At 42.3% G+C, this 21,850-nt stretch overlaps 1 protein-coding gene across 2 annotated transcripts in view; it reads right to left on the reverse strand.

Moving 5' to 3' along the window:
- Positions 1–21,850, reverse strand: part of DPYD (dihydropyrimidine dehydrogenase) — a 2,453,390-nt gene that overhangs the window by 1,456,478 nt on the left and 975,062 nt on the right. For both annotated transcript variants that reach the window (XM_029618068.1, XM_029618069.1), the window contains exons 6-7: positions 16,781–16,977; positions 6,407–6,488 (exon numbers count right to left, since the gene is read on the reverse strand). In XM_029618068.1, coding sequence (XP_029473928.1) covers positions 6,407–6,488; positions 16,781–16,977 — 279 coding nt within the window. The remainder of the gene's footprint in view (positions 1–6,406; positions 6,489–16,780; positions 16,978–21,850) is intronic.

The raw sequence follows: 21,850 nt of genomic DNA on the forward strand, positions 1-21,850 counted from the left end.
TACTGTTTGAGTGCTGGAAATTGGTGCTGTTTTGGTATAGGATGTTTACTATTTATGTAGTTTCTGTTCAGACAGAGTACTTATCTTTCCCTTGTTATGACAACTGGCTGCGGCAAGCCGCGACCGGGACCGACTACTCATCCCAGTGCCCGGACTGTCCTCCATCACTGAGGCTGGCGTCGGGGGTTTTCTTCAGCGGCAGCTGACGCTGCTATTTTAAGATGGCCGCGGCGTCCTTCCCCGCGCGGCTAAGCTCCGCCCCCTGATGTCTGTCTAGGGCCGCGCGGGTGGCTCTGGCCTGGATTTAAAGAAACACCCACAGGAAGTTGGGTGGTGTCTTCCTGCTGCTTCCAACCTGCTGGTAACTATTTAAGGCAGGGTCTGAACCCTCAGACCTTGCCTTGGCTTCTGGGCTTCTGAGTTTGTCTTCACTCCTGGTTCCTGCCTGTTTCCCTCCGTGCTTGATTCCTGGACCGGCTTCCATATCTTCTGGCTCTAGACCCCTGGATTGGCTGCAGTACCTTCTGGCTCTTGACCTCCGGATCAGCGACGATTCTCTCTGGCTCTTAACCCCTGGACTGGCTGCGGAACTCTCTGGCTCTTGACCCCTGGACTGGCTGCGGAACTCTCTGGCTCTCGACCCCTGGACTGGCTGCGGAACTCTCTGGCTCTTGACCCTTGGACTGGCTACGGAACTTCCTGGTTCCTGATCACTGAACTGTCTGCGGTATCCTCTAGCCTCTGGGTTCCGGCTGGGTTTTTGAAGGATCCTCGGAGTTTGCTCTTCGACCTGCTGAAGGCGTCAGCAACTGCTTACCCGACCTGCTGGAGGCGCCAGCTATCTGGACAACATGACCGGCAGGAGGCGCCTGCATCCAGATCTTCTTCTACCCTACCTGCAAACCCGAGGACCGGCCTCGCCTACCGACGGTGGCCTAACGGACATTGCCGGACCAAGGGTCCACACCTCTGAGCGTAACATCCCTTGTGTCAATCTTAACAATAAAAATAATACTGGGTCATTATTTTTTATTTCTGCCGAGAATTGTAATGAGCAGTGTGTCACACATGTGAGCGTGGTCTGCCAGGTGTGTCATGATGGGAAAAAGGTTGAGAACCACTGCTGTGAGGAATTCATGCCACTGTTTGTACCAATTTCTCCTTTTGGGTACCTTGGCATCCTCATGCCACTGTTTGTGCTACTTTGCCCTACTCCTGGTGCCTTGGGGTACTCATTTATTTATTTAATGAGTTTTATATACTGTCATTCGGAAACATTGTATTTTATTTATTTATTTGTTTGTTTGTTTATTTATTTATTTATTTTACATTTTTTATATACCGTCGCTCAGAGTCCATTGTTATGAACCATTTTGATGGACTCTGAGCGACGGTATATAAAAAATGTAAGATGGATAGGACTTTGTATTCAATCCTGTATCTTATTGGTAGCCAATGAAGTAAAATAAGTGTTGGGGTGATGTGGTCATGCTTTATTGCTCCTGTGAGGATTCTTGCAGCTGCATTCTGCAGGATCTGGAGTGGGTGAATGGTGTTTATAGGTAAGTTGAGAAGAAGAGAGTTGCAGTAGTCTATGTTGGAGAAAATTAGTAGTGGTGTGCATTTGTTCCCTATGAATTGGGAATCCGTAATGTATAGGGCCACATTTGTTGTATTTGTGGGGAAGCGAAACGTATCACGATTCCCCACGAATACAACGAATCTTCGCCGAATTATTCGGCCACCTAAAGGAGCCAATTTAAACAAACCCCCCACCCTCCTGACCCCCCAAAGACTTACCAAAACTCATGGTGGTCCAGTGGGGGGTCCGGGAGCCATCCCCTGCACTCACACCCTCGGCTGCTGGTTTCAAAATGGCACCGATAGCCTTTGACCTACTATGTCACAGGGGCTACTGGTGCCATTGGTCAGCCCCTGTCACATGGCCATTGGCACCATCTTGTGTTTCTACCATGTGACAGGGCCTGACCAATGGCACCGGTAGCCCCTGTGAGATAGTGAGGGCAAAGGCTATCGGCGCCATTTTGAATACTGGCAGCCAACGGCCAGAGTGCAGGAGGTCGCTCCCAGACCCCCGCTGGACTTTTGGCAAGTCTTGTGGTGGTCAGGAGGGTCCCCCAAGACTTGCCAAAAATCCCTGGTGGTCCAGCAGGGTTCCAGGAGCGATCTCCTGCAATCGGGTTGTCGGTTGCCAGTAATCAAAATGGCGCTTATAGCCTTTGCCCTCACTATGTCACAGGGGCTACCGGTGCCATTGGTCAGCCCCTGTCACATGGTAGGAGCACAAGATGGCGCTGATGGCCATGTGACAGGGGCTGACCAATGGCACCGGTAGCCCCTGTGACATAGTAGGTCATAGGCTATCAGCGCCATTTTGAAATTAGCAGCCGAGGGTTTGAGTGCAGGGGATGGCTCCCGGATCCCCGCTGGACCACCAGGGAGTTTTGGAAAGCCTTGGGGGGGTCAGGAGGGTGGAGGGTTGTAGTTAATTTAATTTTAGTGGGGAAACGAATAGGAATTGATATATAGACGTATCGGGGGGCCCCCTTGCCAAATGCAACATATCTGGCCCCCAACGAGTACAAATCCTGAATGCAACGTATGGCGTCCCTCTGCACATCCCTAAAAATTAGTAATTGGAGGACTGATCTGAAGTCATTGTTGGAGAGAAAAGGTTTTAGATGACTGAGTGTAAGTAGTTTATGATAACCGTCTTTGATTTTTGTTGATATATGGTTTTTGAATGAAAGTTCTCTGTCAATTATTACTCTAAGGTTGAGGGCATGGTTGATTGGAGATATGATCAAATTTTGGTTTATCAGGTTGAGCGGTGGTATTTGAGGAGAGTTGTTCTTTCTGTTGTTGGTCCCACTTTGCCTTTCTAACAGTGCTTTGAGAGTGTTCATACCACTGTTTGTGCTGCTTAGCCTCTCTCTCAGTGCCTTATGGTGGTCATGCCATTCTTGATACTGTTTGATCACTCTCTCTCTAAATGCCTTGAGGTATTTATGCCACTGTTGCTGCTGCTTTGTCCTTCTCACAATGCCTTGTGGTATTCATGCTACTGCTGGTACTGCTTTGACCCCTCTCATGGTGCCTTGGAGTTTTCTTGCCATTGTTTGTAATACTTTGCTCCTCGCATGTTTCTTAAACTGTTCATGATACATTTTATTCTGCTTTGCCCCGCTCAATATATCTTGGGTCTGCACACCCTGCTGTTGGTATCACTTTTCCCCTAGTCTTGGTGTCTTGGAGTGCTGTTCCCTCTGCTGCCGATGCCTGCCTGAAAGTTTAATGAAACTTAGATAGAAAATCCCAGTGCATTACTTCTCCCATTGACTACAATCTTAAATTATATGTTCATATTTTGTCAACATTAAAATTTACTTCATTGGTTACCTGTCACCTACAGAATCCAATTTAAAATGTTATAATATATATTAAAATCATTTCATAACACTTGTGCAGGATATTTGAAAGTCCATGCTCCTCTATACTTTCCAAAGGGAAGCTCTCAATTCTCTCAAGAGGTTTGTTTGAAAATACTCTGTGCAGAAGGGTCCATCACTATGGAATTCACTGCAGAAGAAATCCATTCAGCTATACATTATTTGAGCTTTCACAAATCTTTGAAGACCTGGTTATTTACCCTTGCAATTAGTTGAATTTTCTAGGATGGTATGACTGTTTTGGTACTGTTTAATTAATTTTATCTGATTTTTTTTTTTTGGGGGGGGTTACTGATTATATTTTATCATTTTTATTAATTTATTGTAAAGTTTTTGAATATGTGTTACACCCCTGCCCGCACTTCACGCGGACAGGCCCTTACCTCAGTGACTGGCCTGATTCCGACGTCGCTCCTCGCGGCCCGAAGGCCACAGCTGAAGCCAGGGCCTTGCCTGAGGCGGCCGAGACTGGGTGCTCCAGCCATCCTGAGCTCGCCCCGATCTCCTCATGGTCCATGACCAGCCATCCGGCTGTGTAGGACGTGAAGGGGACAGTGTGGTCTGCAACCAACCCCACGTGCTATGTAGGGCGCCTGAGGGTCTTGCTCATCCCCGTCTATGTCCATGTTCTTCCATGAGTCTGCAGTGTGGTCCGCGACCAGCTCCACGTGCTGTGTAGGGCACCTGTGGGACTCGCCTTTCTTGTCCTAATTCTACATCTCAAGTCTTCGTCTACGCTCCTAGCCTATGTTCCATGAGTCTGCAGTGTGGTTGGCTACCAGCCCCACATGCTGTGTAGGGCACCTGTGGGACTCGCCTTCTTTGTCCCAAGTCCACGTTCTAAATTCCAAGTCTTCAGCTCCACGTTCCAAGTCTTCATTGCCACGTTCCAAGTTCCAAGTCTTCAGCTCCACGTTCCAAGTCTTCATCGCCATGTTCCAAGTTCCAAGTCTTCAGCTCCATGTTCCAAGTTCCAAGTCTTCGGCTCCACGTCATCCTCCTCATGAGTTCCTAGTTCCTGGTCCTAGCCAGAGACCTACATTAATAGTCCTGTGTTCCTAGCTCCATTCAGCTCTGCTCCTGTGATGCCCTTTCCCGCACACACACCTCACCATGGGTGCGACTCATGTCTTGACCTGAGCCGCCCTGTGGCCCATGGGTTCCACTCTCCCAAGAGCCAAGTGATGCACGCTGAGCCCACACCATCGGCCCCTGAAGGCTGTGCTCGCAACAATATGTGGATTGTTTTCTATATTCTATGTTATGCATTAACCCAGAATCCTTGCTGGAGGGTTGCCTTTCTAAATGTGATTAATATATACATAATGGAACAAATGAAACAACAAAACAAAATACATGAATGAATTTGGGAACCAAACTAAGCAAAACAAATTAAAATGAAAAGCGAACCAACATTTCTTTCTGTGCACAGTCCTATTGAAATCCCATAATAGTGAAAAGTACTTCATAGATTCTGTGCATTGATTTTATTTTGCCCCTGCAATAGTTTCCAAAAGTGTGTTTTAGGTTGTTAAGATTCATCACATCAGCTTACAAATTCTTAAATTCTGGCAATCAGCACCCATATTCATTTGAAAAAAAAAAAAGCCTCCTCCTTACCCTACTCCCTCAAAAATGTTTCTCTACATGAAAAGAGTTGTATTGCAATGCATATGCCTTCCTCAATTCCACATGCACACACAGAGAAAAAATGCAGATGCCAGGCATTGAAAATAAGAGATTGATAACAATTCAGTTCCTTCAATATGCAGCCTCCTAGAGTTACAGTGAAGGCAGTATTCTCTTCAAATTACTTGGCATAGCTAGTTAGACTCATTTACATCCATGTCTGAGTGATTACAGAGCAAATAATACCCTATTTCTGTATTTCGCTCTCTGAGAATTTAGCTGCTAGTGATGTCAAAAAAGGGAACTAATTGTCTATGATAGGATAATCTAATGTAGGAAGAAAAAGAAAGTTACCTAGGGAGATGCTGGAATCTCTGTCATTGGAGGTCTTTTAGATCAGATTAGATAAACATCTGTCTGGGATAATTTGGGTTCAGTGGATCCTATCTTGAGGCAGATAGATTGATTAGATGACCTCTTGAGGTTCCTTCTAGCTCTGTCTTTCAAAGATTCTTTAAGTATACTAATGTGGTAAATTGCACCTTGTGCCTCTTATGCAGGGCTGCATCTGATAAACTTCCTGAGTTTAAACTGGTGCTAATTTCCCCAGGAGATAAACAGAACAGAAGCAGCATAATAGGAGGAAAAAAGTTTTTAAAAAATGGACAAGCTGAAAAGTTTTGAGTCATACTGCACAACATTTTTCCAGTACCATCTGAGATGTTGATGTACTTGTTATGATTATGCTAGATAATCACATTAATAGGCACTGTCCATGATGTGTCTGTACAGTGCTGCATACATCTGGCATGCACTGTACGAATGCTTACTAATAATAATAATAAATACTTAGCTGAAAGGATGCACACAATAAAATGAGAATAGGTGCATCGGTTTAAAGCAACACAGAAGAAATTGGGAGAAAGATAAATAGAATGAAAAGAGTGTTATATATGACTCTTTAAGCAGAACAAACTTGCATGAATTTAAACCTGATTGGACAAATCAAATTGTTCCATTAACTACACTGAACCCCCTAAAGCAATTTAAGAATTTGTTTCTTACAGACAATTAATCACATGCAGGCATGCCAGATGAGAACTATTGATTGCCCTTTTCCAGAGTAGTGGCATTCAGACAGCAGACAGACAAATGCCCTGAGCAAAAGGAAGCATCTTTCTGCCTCTGCCTAGTGTAGGTTTTAATTGTTCTTTACTAATGTACATGACATTTTGCAGTTAATCTTTGGCACAGACCTTGCTCTTTCTTCTTTGATCTATAGGAAGGCAGGTTATATTTTTCATTACCTTCACTCCCAGGTTCTTCATAAGTTCAACTTCAAAATTCACAGCATCATATGGCAATCGGAACTGAGGGATTTCAGATGTGCTACAACAAACACAGGAGTTTATTAGAAAACTTGCCACATTTAAACATTGCCTGATGCAACTTCTATACCCATGGAGGGATTTATTCTGAGAGAATTTGGTCCTGCAATACTTCATTTTGTGTGTCTGTAATACAGACAAAAATGTAATGAAAACCATTTTTCTGTATTACAGTCAGTTATGCAAATCCCTTCTGTTTTTAAGAGCCAGAAAATGGCAAAAATATCAGGATAACATATCATCAAATTAGCACCATTCTTATTTAAATACGGATTGTCTTATATACGTATAAGCCCGGATTTTAAAAGCCTTGCGTACGTAAACTTCAGGGCTTACACGCGCGGCGGGCCCTGCGCATGTCATGCACATTTTACAAAGGGCCCAGCCATGCATGTAATCCCCGATACGTGCCAAAGTGCTGGACCAGAAGAAAGGGGCAGGCCAGGCCGGGACAGCGTCATTAGATGTTGTCCCAGGGAAGTGAGCAGCAGCAGCCGGCCAGTGCAAGGAAGATACTTCTGCTCCTTATTTTTGATTTTGAAGGAATCTTACATTCTCCAACCCTTTGTGATATCTGTATATAAATCAGTTTTGTTTCATTATTTTTGTATTGCCTTCTTTAACACAGGTGTTTATGCAATTCAAAAGGCAACCAGTGTTTAATGTTCTAGTGGTTAGAACAGTTAACTAAGAAGGTTCTTATTCTGTTTGCCTCTATATAAGACTTTACACAGTTCATTTTATAATATTACTCCTTCTCCACTTTGGAAGCTGTCATGCAGATCATATGCCAAAATTGATATTCAGACTTCCTACCATAGAGGGGACTGCATCTGTTTCTGAAGTATGATAATTGTAAAACACAAGTAAAGTGGGAAGTCAGATCACACCACCTTCTTATATTGTTAATGTTTTATTGAAATCCTATATGCTACCATTTAAATAAGCAGTAAAATCAACAACGGACCTATACATTCTTCTATATTGACAACTTTGTAGTCTTGTATGGGCCTCTTATGATACACTCATCATATGATTTGTATCATTGTCTAACCTGCTGAATAGCTGAAACTGGACCTATCAGGTGATTATCTAGGAGCTAAGGTGCCCCGCCCCCCCCCCCCCCCCTCCATCCCATCCACCATGCTATATCCTGTACTCTGATGGTCATTATGTCAGCCATAAGGAGGTACACTAGAAGGCCTGCCTTTCCTCATAAGGGGGGATATGAAAGAGGTCTTTAAAAACATAAGAGGTCTAGAATGGGTAAATGTGAATTCGTTATTTACTCTTTTGGATAACAGAAGGGCTAGGGGGCACTCCATGAAGTAAGAAATTAGCACATTTAAAACTAAATTGTAAGAACATAAGAACATAAGAACATAAGAAAATGCCATACTGGGTCAGACCAAGGGTCCATCAAGCCCAGCATCCTGTTTCCAACAGTGGCCAATCCAGGCCATAAGAACCTGGCAAGTACCCAAAAACTAAGTCTATTCCATGTAACCATTGCTAATGGCAGTGGCTATTCTCTAAGTGAACTTAATAGCAGGTAATGGACTTCTCCTCCAAGAACTTATCCAATCCTTTTTTAAACAAAGCTATACTAACTGCACGAACCACATTCTCTGGCAACAAATTCCAGAGTTTAATTGTGCGTTGAGTAAAAAAGAACTTTCTCCGATTAGTTTTAAATGTGCCCCATGCTAACTTCATGGAGTGCCCCCTAGTCTTTCTACTATCCGAAAGAGTAAATAACCGATTCACATCTACCCGTTCTAGACCTTTCATAATTTTAAACACCTCTATCATATCCCCCCTCAGTCGTCTCTTCTCCAAGCTAAAAAGTCCTAACCTCTTTAGTCTTTCCTCATAGGGGAGTTGTTCCATTCCCCTTATCATTTTGGTAGCCCTTCTCTGTACCTTCTCCATCGCAATTATATCTTTTTTGAGATGCGGCGACCAGAATTGTACACAGTATTCAAGGTGCGGTCTCACCATGGAGCGATACAGAGGCATTATGACATTTTCCGTTTTATTCATCATTCCTTTTCTAATAATTCCCAACATTCTGTTTGCTTTTTTGACTGCCGCAGCACACTGAACCGACGATTTCAATGTGTTATCCACTATGACACCTAGATCTCTTTCTTGGGTTGTAGAACCTAATATGGAACCCAACATTGTGTAATTATAGCATGGGTTATTTTTCCCTATATGCATCACCTTGCACTTATCCACATTAAATTTAATCTGCCATTTGGATGCCCAATTTTCCAGTCTCACAAGGTCTTCCTGCAATTTATCACAATCTGCTTGTGATTTAACTACTCTGAACAATTTTGTGTCATCTGCAAATTTGATTATCTCACTCGTCGTATTTCTTTCCAGATCATTTATAAATAGAAAATTATTTTTCACTCAACGCACAAGTAAGCTCTAGAATTTGTTGCCAGAGGATGTGATTAATGCAGTTAGTGTAGTTGGATTTTAAAAAGGTTTGGATAAGTTCTTGAAGAAGAAGTCCATTACCTGCTATTAATCATGTTGTCTTAGAGAACAGCCACTGCTATTACTGGCATCAGTAGCATGGGATAGACTTAGTGTTTGGGTACTTGCCAGGTACTTGTAGCCTGGATTGGTCACTGTTGGAAACAGAATGCTGGGCTTGATGGACCCTTGGTCTGACCCAGTCCTTATGTTCTTATGACTTGACTGGGTTCAATAAGCTTAGGCAGTATGAGAGCAATTCTATCTACCATTATTTTGGCCAAGTGTTTTTGGTCAAAATTTAGCAGTGAAATGGGGCGATAGGAAGCAGGTAAGATATAACTGTAATATACGCTAAATTGGTATCATGTGGGTATTAACCTCGCTCCAGCAGAGTTTGATAAACTTGGGCATATTTACCTTTTCTAGAAAGTCCTTACATTGCTCCACATTAGTTCCCTAGTATATAAATCCTTATAAAGCTGCACCAAGGTTTTAACTCTTTATTAGAATTTACTAGAGTTTCCATCTTTGTTTTAAGGGAGGCAATATGTGTGGAAACCGAATTTGCTCTAATCAATTTTTCCAAAAGCCTACCTGTTGTATTACTAAACTGATATAATTTAATTTATAAAAAGTGATATTCTTTGTTCTTTGGTACACTAATTGCTATGCTCAGGCTTGTGAACCCTTGGGCTGATGGGAGGATGGTATACCTTAGGAGGAGGATCCATAGGTTCTCCCATTGGGTGGTGAGGTAGGAACAGAAGACGTGACCAGCTGACCCTCGGCACTGGAGACAGAGGCGACTGTGGAGGCAGACGAAGAGTTGTGGCGTCGAGGAAAGGAACTGTCTTCGCCACTGGAAGCCCGTGGTCCCCCCCAGGGACCCGGGCCGCTGGGACATAGGTGGGCCCTTGGAGACGATGGTCAAGAAGAAGTCCAAGGTCAAGTGCCAGAGGGTCATCGCTTACTAGTCCGAGGTCACACACCGAGGGATCATCACTTGCCAGTCCGAAATCACACACCAGAGAATCACCGCTTGCCAATCCGAAGTCAAACACCAGGAATCACCACTAGCCAATCCGAAATCAGGAACCAGGAATGCCAAGACAAGACAGGAACAAGGATCTAACGTAGAAGAACACACCAAAGCAAGCAGACCTGACTAACCCAAACGTTGCCAAGTCAAGGAATGAGCAGAGGAAGCCTCCTTTTATACTTCCTCTGCTCTGGCTCATTGAAGACAGCTGGAAGTAGTTAAAGGGATCAGGTCTCTTTAAATCTAGTGAGGAGGCACGGCCTCGTGCCTAAGATGATGGCGGCCATCTTGGATTCCGGCCACAGGGGAGAAGCTGTAGATGCCGTGCAGGAGGAGAAGGGATGGCTCCCAACCCTGTGGTTGGAATGCGCAGGAGCAACGGCACTGGACCATAGCTCCTCACCTGGTGCTTGCTGCGGCGGGTCGCCGTCGCGTTCAGGTAGGGGGGGTGTGCCGGCGGACAGCCGCGGGCGCGGAACACAACGTTATTGAATTAGCATAAATCTTGCAGCCAAATATGCCTCCCTATTTTCTTTTGTGTTTAATGCAATCACCCTTTTCTTAAACTTATGTAATTGACTTTTCAACTTTATGAATTGTTTATCTTTTCTTCTCTTTGCTACAAAATGGATATCACCCATAAGCTCTGCTTTAGCAGTATACCAAAACAAAATAGGATTTTCCCTATTATGATGACTATAGTTCTCAAAATTCCACAATTTTTCTTTGATATATTCCTAGAATTGTGGTCCCTAACCATGAAATATGGTAATGTCCAAGCATGGTATGTCCCTCGACCATCCCCTCTTACCATCTGTATTTATATAACAGCATGTTCTGACAAAGTGATATCTCCTATACCTGCCTCTGTAATCTTAACAAAAATATTGTGGGAGACAAAATAATAATCTAATCTAAAGAAGAAAGAATGAACTAGGGATTAGAGATGTGAATCGTGTCCTCGATCGTCTTAACGATCGATTTCGGCTGGGAGGGGGAGGGAATCGTATCGTCGCCGTTTGGGTGTTTAGAGTATCGTGAAAATCGTTAAAATCGTGAACCGGCACACTAAAACCCCCTAAAACCCACTCCCAACCCTTTAAATTAAATCCCCCACCCTCCTGAACCCCCCCCCCAAATGCCTTAAATTACCTGGGGGTCCAGTGGCGGTCCGTAGCTAAATCAGGGGAAGGGGGAGGGCAGGAAAACCGGCACACTAAAACACCCTAAAACCCACCCTGACCCTTTAAATTAAATCCCCCATCCTCCCAAACCCCCCCAAATGCCTTAAATTACCTGGGGGTCCAGCGGTGGTCCGTAGCTAAATCGGGGGAAGGGGGAGAGCAGGAAAACCGGCACACTAAAACACCCTAAAACCCACCCCCGACCCTTTAAATTAAATCCCCCACCCTCCCGAACCCCCCCCCCCAAATGCCTTAAATTACCTGGGGGTCCAGCGGCGGTCCGGAACGGTCTCCTGCAATTGAATCGTGTTGTCTTCAGCCGGCGCCATTCTGCGCCGCCATTTTGCAAAATGGCGGTGCAAAATGGCGGCGGCCATAGACCAACACGATTCGACTGCAGGAGGTCGTTCCGGACGCCCGCTGTACTTTTGGCAAGTCTTGTGGGGGTCAGGAGGCCCCCCCAAGCTGGCCAAAAGTCCCTGGGGGTCCAGCGGGGGTCCGAGAGCGATCTCCTGCCGCAAATCGTTTTCCGTACGGAAAATGGCGCCGGCAGGAGATCGCTCCCAGACCCCCACTGGACCCCCAGGGACTTTTGGCCAGCTTGGGGGGGCCTCCTGACCCCCACAAGACTTGCCAAAAGTCCAGCGGGGGTCCGGAACGACCTCCTGCAATCGAATCGTGTTGGTCTATGGCCGCCGCCATTTTGCGCCGCCATTTTGCAAAATGGCGGCGCAGAATGGCGCCGGCTGAAGACAACACAATTCAATTGCAGGAGACCGTTCCAGACCGCCGCTGGACCCCCAGGTAATTTAAGGCATTTGGGGGGGGGGGGTTCGGGAGGGTGGGGGATTTAATTTAAAGGGTCGGGGGTGGGTTTTAGGGTGTTTTAGTGTGCCGGTTTTCCTGCCCTCCCCCTTCCCCCGATTTACGATTTTTTGGCGATAAATCGGGGGAATTGGTATTGTATCGTGGCCCTAACGATTTTTGACGATTTAAAATATATCGGACGATATTTTAAATCGTCAAAAAACGATTCACATCCCTACTAGGGATAGATGAGTAAAATACTTCTCTAAGGGACACAATAAATGCCATGAATCTAACACCTTCTATCTGTCTTACAAAAAACAAATTCCTTTGCTCCTTTGAATCTTATCTCTTGAAGTATGGTGGGATTTGTCAAGCATCGGATCTGGTATTACATTGAAATAGCCCCATCACCAACCCATCATCAACATAGGGAAGCAACATACTATGTAAGTTTGCAATAAAGAAAAAAATATCATAGTTGTCGGGAGTATAGATGTTGTACAAGATCAAAGACTGCTGGTATAGCTCAACGTCCAAAATTGCATATCGTCCAACAGGATCTGTAAATTCCCTCTTTACTATCAATGGAAGGTTTTTGGTTATTAAAATGACCACTTCCGCAGATCTAGTGGTTGCTGAGGCATATCTCACATCTCCCACCCACTGTTTTTTCAATTTCTGGTATTCAGCATCACTCAGATGTATTTCTTACAAAAACACAATATCAACCTTTTGGTTTCGCCAAGGTTGTGAGAATGTTAGTACGTTTGATTGCTGAACCAATACCAGAAATTTTCCAAGACATTTTCATATCAGGAAAATTCAAATTTTAACCCACAAAACTCAAAATGACATACAGACAAGAATGCAAGCCCTGCCAGCTGAAGCCCACATCGGTATTATGCAGTTTCCTTCTTTCTACTCCAATTTTAAAATGGAATCCACAAATATCTTCCACATACAGCTAAACCAATCACTACTTCCCCTTCCCCTCTTTTACCACCTGCCCCCTTCCCAACCCTCCTTCCTCTCTCCCCTTCTCTCATTATAATCCACTAAACACCTCCCTTAAAGAACCATGCTAAGGCTTTTTGCCCACATCCCTCCCACCCCCATATTCAGTCTAACACAATATATTAATCTGATTCTGAATTATACCCTTCTTATTTTCTGTTTTCAACATTTTGCAAATACCTCCCTAAAACATCTCACATACTATCTTATGTAGGGGTCCCCAACTAATAGAAGGGAATAATAAACAAGCAGTGTAGCCACACTAGAACTAGGAAAGCATAACTTGAATCCTAGAGACAAATTGGAGAAACCCTTTTAGATTTAAACAAAGTCGCTCTCTTTTTAACCACCATTCATACCAGACATATGGGTGTCTCCCAGCTAATAATGAATAAAAAGAAAACAGAAGTAAAAATATCTGTAGATCCTCTTTTCTCAAAATGGGACATTCACACATCGCAGATGTATTTTGAAGTGGAATCCACTCTCATACTTGCCATAAAAAATGATCTTATTGTCAGCTGTCATATTTGCTCTATTTCATTTATGAATTTCTTTGACTCTGGTACTTAGAGAAACCAGTGGATTTCATTAGAATGTTGTACTCAGAGCTTTGCCAGATACAGCAGTGCCACGCGAAAACCCATTGCAAAACGTTTAGAGCAAAGAGGGGTGAATTCACGACAACGAGCTGACAAATTCGCAGAGTAATCTTGAAACACCAATAACTTTTTTCCTCCATAGATGAGCTGTTTTTCTCCTTTCAGGGCTTGCATTATCTCAGTTTTCTGAGAAAAGTCAAGCAGATGTGTGATGATGACTTGTGGTCTATCTGCATTTTTTCATGAGGGCCTAATAGGTGCACTCTTTCAAAATGCAAGGTTCCTCACATATTTACAAGGTCTCGCACTTGAGGAATCCATGTTTCAAGAAAGCCCCATAATTCTCAATTTGCAGTTTCATGAGGCCAAGGAAGCAAATATTTTTACAGCGAGATCCATTTTCTAGATCTTCAAGCTGCTGTTCCTGCTTCTATACAGTTGCCTGTACAGAAACAAGTTGCCTCTGATTTAGTGTCGAACATCTGAAATTCTGTTCAATTTCCTGAAAACGACATTCAAAGCCAGTTATTATCTCTGAGACCTCCTCCAGTTTATCCATAATTTTCTTCAGCTCCAGCTAAAATGCTTCAACAACTGCCATTCTGATCTCCAGGATTACTATTTACTGAAGCCCTTCTTGTTCGGTAACAGCATGCCCCTCTGCCATCTTAGAATCGAGTGTCTTAGTTGTCATTTCTTCCTTCTCTTTTTTTCACCCTTTCCACTGACATACCAGGGGAGAAACATACCAATAGCAACAGCAGGCACTAACCTGTGACTCTAGATGTCTAGATCTTCAAGAAAAGTGGCACAATGAGGGTGGATTAGATCTACATCCTTCCCCTCTCACAGCACCACATGATCACCGCTTCCTATCTTTTAAAATGTTTGCAATCAACAATAGGACTTTGCCTCCTATCCGGTGACTTTTAAATTTTCTCAGGTGTATCTCATGGGTCACTTTGTCCATCACCTTCTAAAGAATGCCCCAAATAACTTTTTTTTAGGCTTCTATGCTTCTTCAAATGTCTATTTTTTTGGATCAATATGTTTTACAACACATACCAGCCAGCATTTTTCCTTTAGGTGCACTCCAGAGGAAGAATTTATTTTGGATGAATCAAGTCATATTAGTATACAGTCATACCTTTGAACATTGTGCAAGCACTAAAATGGATATTATATTTTGATTCCCATATATTTCATACTATAGGCAGAAAGATGTGATTGTACATGACAGAGAGGGAACAGAGCCAGGAACATTCAACTTGAAGGATTACCATAATCAACTTTAATGGGCAGGCAGGTAACATAAGGCACACTAACAGTGAGACATATATTTAAAATTGTGACCTATGATGCATGAAAGTGATTCAGGTCTGAGGAAACATGAGTTATTACTTGTTTCTTCTTTTTCTTTCCCATGGGTCATCTTTTTGTGACTCATGTAGGTGATAAACATAAATACTTGACTTCTGATTCTGTTCATACTGTACCATTACTGATAAAAGAAAATATGACCACAGTAAGAGATGCTTGAGTGAATTTTCCAAACAAATGCTCAATAATGGGCTGCATTGCTCATTTATCTGTCATTTCCATACTTCATGCTTTCTTAAATATGAATTCCTACAGACTGTAACTTTAATATTGGTGTGCGGGCGCACATCTACACACATTCGTTGGCCCATTCATTTTATAACATATGCATGAATATGTGCACATGCTTTGAAATGGCCTGGATACGCATACATATATGCACACTTTTAAATGGATGAGCACATATATGCGTGAATCCCGCTTCTACCAAGTAAGTGGGGAAATTTTACAAAGGACGTGTGCTGACACCATAGGTAGTTTTCCCAGTTCGTTCCCAGGTCACCCAATTTAGGGATAGGACTTGAACCCCCCCCTAATTTTATAGTCACCTTTTCCCCCTGTTTAGCCCTGACCCTTAAAACCACTCTGCCTTGTCTATATTTTTTTATCTTACTACTTACACACCATCCATAGCAGAAATAAATCTACGCAGCAGGAGACCCCTGGCGCGTACAAGGACACATAAGTATTTACAAGTACTTCACTCGGTGAAGCTCTGACTTGTCCATGCCCAGCACCCAACCACACCCATGCTCCACCCCTTATAAGAAACCTTTTACTTCTGTGGGTAGTGAGTGATATGTGCACCCTCAGGTGGCTTTTAAATTCCGCTCGGTGCACGCTGGCCCAATTTGTGCATGTATCACCTGGTTTTGGTGCTCGCAGGGCTTTTAAAATTCACCTTATCCTGTATATTCCCACTTAAACTTGGAAATGATTCCCTTATCAAAACATTTGAGTAGAAATGACCTAGTGAGCCATTAAGGACAAGTTTTACTCCCTTTTGAAAATAAAACCAACTCTGTTATGTTAATACTTTGCACCTACTCTTTTACTAAGCCAAAACAAAGAATGAGCTTACTTCTTAATTAATTATCACACTTTAGAGAATGGTGTTTTCAACCACAACTAAAAACAGTTATCCTTTGCTTGTCTTCTGTGGCTTAGCATTTGTTTGTAATTCTGATGTGGGAAACCAGCCAGCAAGGATAAAAAAAAAATCCTTTTAAGTAAATCACAGAAGAATCCTTGGGGCACATTGGAGCTGCTAGCAAAAAGTGGTACTGGCAGCTGCCAGATCCAGAATCAGCATGTTCAATGCACAAGCATGCTGCCTAGGAATTCTTTTATGTCTTCATGAAAGAAATGCAAATAGTTAAAATATTTTGTGTCAAGCTGGTTGACTCAATGTATACAAAATAAGCAGGAAAAGTAAGCAGAAGGCGACGAGTGAAGGACAAATTGTTTTATTTGTACTTTATTCTGGCTGTCTGGACTCACTCCCTGCATTATCGTTACAACACAAGTGAAAGTAGCAGATCTTTTGTCTGGATTTGTTTCGAAACATGTCAGGTGCAGTAAAGGGTTTAACAGGAAAGCTGAATTACCAGAAACATTTTTCCCTTTGCAGGGCCAACATTTTCAAGCAGGAAGCCTCAACAAGCATTTGCCTTTTATAAAATATTGGATTGAATGTAATCCAAAAGTTGACCTTCCTTTACTATGTAATAGATGGATAAAGAGGGGGAGGGGGAGGATTTCAAGCACTTACCTTAAGCCACCAGTATATTTCTGTTTTTCAAATATGGTGATATCTGAGTAGCCTAGTCGAGCTAAAAAGGAAGCACAACTAATGCTTGCAGGTCCAGCACCGATGAGAGCAATTTTGGTATGGTAGGCTCTTGGCATCATTTCATGGGGTGGCAGGGATGGATTTTTGATTTGAGGAATGTTCATAGCTTTGAACACCTAAAATAAAAACAAGGATATACAGAGTTTATATGAGAATATGTATTCTATTGTTAAACAGTAAAGAAAGCACAAAGACAAGCACATATCTGCAAAATATTAACTTGACTCTAAGAAATTAAAAAAAAATGTTTAGAGATTACTATTAGCCAATATTTTATACTCCATAATAAACATTTAAACATTTTCATCAGTTAATATAAATACCAGTGAAGACCTGCAGGTTACATTGGGCTGATTAGCATTAAGTTTACTCCTATAATGAAATGAGAGTTATTCAGGGCCAATGGAAAGGGCGAGTGAGACAGGCAATCACCCAGAGGAGGCCAATGTGTCTTGGCAGGGTGCCAGTACTCCATGCTGCCTGTGTCCTACAGCAGCTGTAGGAGCTTTTATATGGCATCATCAGAGGGAAACCCAAACAGCAGCAGCATTGGAGGGAATACAGCTCGCACAGCTCGTCAGAACCTCAGAGGCGATCACCCCTCCCCTTCAGATTGCCTAAGGTGCTGGTTGGTCTGGTAACAAGCCTACAGCCATCATGGCACATCACATTTAGCTTTGCCCATTGCTAGAAGTGCCAGCATTGCATTATGGCACTCTTACAGCATGAGAGACAGAGACATTTTGTTGCCTCCACCACTCCCAAAGATTCCAGACTGGCCTTCTCTAATAAATGTGCCCTCTCCCAATTCATTCCTAGTTTCTGGAACTCTCTTCCAGTAGAGGACAGACAGTCCTCAGAAAGTCTATCATTCCGCCATAATGACCAAAACTTGGTTTTTCTCCTTCCTAGCTGACTTACATTCAAATGAATCCACAACCCATTTCTCTGACCTCCTGTACCACATATCTATACTACCTAACATATGCTGAATACTGTATTGAATATGTACAGCATTGTCTTTGTCTGATATTTACTGCATTTTATGTCATGCTACATTGTCTCCTCAATTTTATGCGCTATAAATGTTCTTTTATAGTATCTCCTTTACCCTTTATTTGTTACCCTCCCTTTCACCCTTCTATATGTATTTATTTATTTATTTATTTATTTATTTGATTTATTTTTAGAGCATTTATGAACTGCCTACAGATTCTGATAAATCTCACATAGCGATGTACATCTTAACAACAATTACATATCAGATTACAGGAATATGATAGAACAATGCATAAAGAAGGGAATAATAGGACCATAACATTCCACTTAAACTATAGCCATATAGGTGACATACATGTTGATAGTACTATTGTAATTTAGTGGTCATCTGGACTCTGAACCCGTTAATATGTTAGAACAATGGAATTTGAACCGATAACCAGAACAGAAAAAATAGATTAGGGATGACAATAGGTCAAGCCAGTGTATAACATAAGCAAATATGAGTGGCTATATTCTCTTCATAAGAAACATCCTAGGTAGTCAAGAAGTTATTTTTTATTTTGCTCAAACTGCTGGAAGGTCTGGCTAAGCAGTCAAGCTTTAGCTTTTGTACGGAAAGTGAGATGGCATGCTTCAAGGTGAATAGTTCCATAGTTTAGGAGCGAGGCAGCTAAAGGTTCTCTGCATTGTGTTGGACAGTTTAGCAACAGAAAATTGGGGGGAGGGGGGGGGAGAAGGGCCATTTGTGAGGAATGGAGTTCTCTAAAAGAGATGTACAGTGTTAGGAGCTCTAAGAGGTACTCCAGAGCCAGTTTGTTCACACATTTGTATGTGAAACAGAAGATCTTGAATTTAATCCTGGCTTCCATTGGGACACAATGGATCCATGAAAAGTATCTATCAAAAGCCTGGATGCACTGTTTTGCATAAGCTACAACAGTCTCATGTTATGTTTGGAGATGCCATTTAGAAGGGAGTTGCAATAGTTTAGTGATTAGGGCACGAATGATTGATGCTAAGTTTTAGTGACTGAAATAGCTACATAGTTGTCTGATCTGGCAGAGATGCATGAAGGAGATTTTCACTATTTTGGTGATCTGGGGTGACATCAACTTGGACCCCCAGGCTTCAAACCAATTGACTTGGTTGGAGAAGGGTATTAGTTAGAGACAGTAAGGAGGGTAAGGGGTGACACCTTTGGTTCAGCCAGAGGAATTCTGATTTAGAAGGGTTGAGTTTAAGTTTATGCATATTGAGCCAATGGGTTACTGCTGAAAGGCAATTGTTGAGATTAATAATATGAAAAATTTTTGGTGGCTCTGTTGTTGACACAAAGCTGGATATCATCAGTGAACATGTGACACAATGTTGAAGGCCTGGATAAGGTCGCAAACTGGATGAAGATATATGTTAAAGAGAATTGGGGATAGGACAGATTTCTGGGTGACTCTGCAAGTGAGGACCATGGGGGTAGAAGATTTGTTGGCCTTCAGAACCAATTGAGTTCTGTTGGATAAGAATGACTCAAACCATCTGAGGGCAGTACCTCCAATGCCTATGTTTCCCAGGCAGTGTATCAGAAGATCGTGGTTGACCATGTGAAATGCTGCAATGAGATCAAATAAGAAAATGATACTATCTCCCCTTGGACATCATTCAAGTGAATACTGTTTGTGATGTCCAGAAGGAAGGATTCAGTTACTTGACCTTTCCTGAAGCCAAACTGTTGGGGGTGTAAGACTTCACTCTCTTCTAGGAAGTCCAGAAGTTGGTAGTAGATTACTTTTTCTACTAACAGATAAGAATGGGAGGCTGGAGATTGGATGGTAGTAGTCAAGGATAATAGGGTCAAATTCACAATAGGTCTGATTACTGCTTCTTTAAGCATTATTGGAAGGGAACCATGTGATAGAATGCCATTTATTATATTGGATAGCCAAGGGACCAGAATATGTTTTAGGCTGCAAATGAACCTAGGTGGGATTGGATCCAATGGTGTGAGGGACTTACTAACTTGCTGTATGATGTCTTCAACTTCTTTAGGGGTGATGGTTCTAAAGATAGATAGTGGAGTGTTGTCTTGACACACCTCTGGAATTCTCACAGGGGTAGAGATGGGAAGTTCAAGTAAAGATGTGGACAGAGAGGGGAATATCAAAGACAGAGTGGATCACTATGATTTTTTGGAGAATAATGCAGAAAAATCTTCTACAGTGAGGTCTCCTGTGGAAACAGATGTGGAATGCAAAATGGGTATGGAGAGCTTATTTATTAGTTCAAATAGTGTAGCTGTATGGTTCATGGGGAGCCCAATCATATTATTCTGCTGTATTCTGTCTAACCCTATGACACCCTGCTTTGCAATAATATCCTGTCTACATCATGGCTGTCTACAGGGCTGATTATATCCACTTTGATTATATCCACTTTGTATATCCACTTTGTATATCTACTTTGTAATCCTGTACCTTGCCTGGTAGGGGAGCAAGTAAAAAAAACACTTATGAATACAAAAATAAAATAAATGTTACTAAGAGGCCTAGTTACTAAGAGGCCTAGTTAGTTTAAAAAAAGCTTTGAAGACCTGGATTTTCGAACAAGCTTACTCAGCCTACCTAGGACAAGACTAATAATAATACCATATTAAGATCTAAAGCTTGTCTTTATGCCTATTCTGTTTTTTTTTTAATTGTCTCCCTTCCTTTTTAATGTAAGAATTGTATTGTATTTATAATTTTTAATGTATACCTCATGTTCTATGTGACCTTTCTGTTAACTGTTATGCTGTATTTTTACGAATGATGGTATACAAACGGTTTTAAATAAATAAATAAATAATGTGCATGTTTAATGAATTTCATTAGCATTTAAGATGCTATTCACTAAAGGCTTTCCACCATTTAGTGAATAATGCAATGTAATAATGTGAATTAAAATATGTTTCCATGTTTGTTTAATGCAAAACTTTTAATCTCTATAGGCACAGCTCAAAAGTTGCATCACTAGTAGTATCAATATAGATTTTTTTAATTACCACAAACTACATGTAGTAGGTTTATTAACATTATTAAGATTTGAATCAGTTAATTTAAATTTTAACAGCAATATCTGCATTATAGAAAAAAATGTGTGATTGGTAACATGCAAGGGTAAACACCAATGTATGTTAATGCTAATTGAGCAAATGTTCAGTGTATACTGTGAAGTCAGTTTGCTCTATCTCCATCTGCTGGTAGAGATGCATAACCCACTGGTCCTGAATTAATCTGACTAGATTAAGGAAAAGGAAATTATCAGATAAGTAGTAATTTCTCATTTCATTTCATTTTCTATTTCATTTCAGATCATTTTCAAAATGGAACAAGTTAGATTCCAACAAAATTTCATCAGAATCTCATTTTGTTTTTAAAACTATTTACAAAATAAAAAGTCATTGTTGGGCCTAGGCTTAGGCCTGAAGCCTAGAGAGTAGGTTAAGACCCAAAAGAGGGATCCTGGCCTACCCTCAAGCACAACTCCGGAACTCCGGCGCCTCAACCTAGGCCTGAAGCTGGGGATAGGCTGAAACCCAAGCAAAGGCCCAAGCCCAGAAATTTTCCTGATGACTCTCCCTATATTTAACAAATATGATGCTGGGGCCTCATCCCAGGGTCAGGCCCAGTCCCGGGGCCCAGACCTCGGAGCGCCTCTTCAGTGACTTCTTTCATTGGCTCTTCTTAGCCAACTGATGCTGTCTGCTGGGATTGTTGTGCCACTTTGGGTAGGCCTAGGTCACGTAGGTTGCTGTGACATCAGCCTAGGCCTCATGCAAGGCCCTGACTTGGACTGGGACCTAGATCTCATCTGCAGATCCCCATCAGACCAGGTAATTGTGAGCTAGGGAAGATCCTGGCCTCAGTATTTTTCTATGTGGGACAGATGGGTGGGGGGCATGGGAGGAAGGCCCTAGGAAGCCCTGTTTCTTATTTTTCCATTTTTGTTGGGTTT

Source organism: Rhinatrema bivittatum, chromosome 10, assembly GCF_901001135.1.
Source record: "Rhinatrema bivittatum chromosome 10, aRhiBiv1.1, whole genome shotgun sequence".
Taxonomy (NCBI): Eukaryota; Metazoa; Chordata; class Amphibia; order Gymnophiona; family Rhinatrematidae; genus Rhinatrema; species Rhinatrema bivittatum.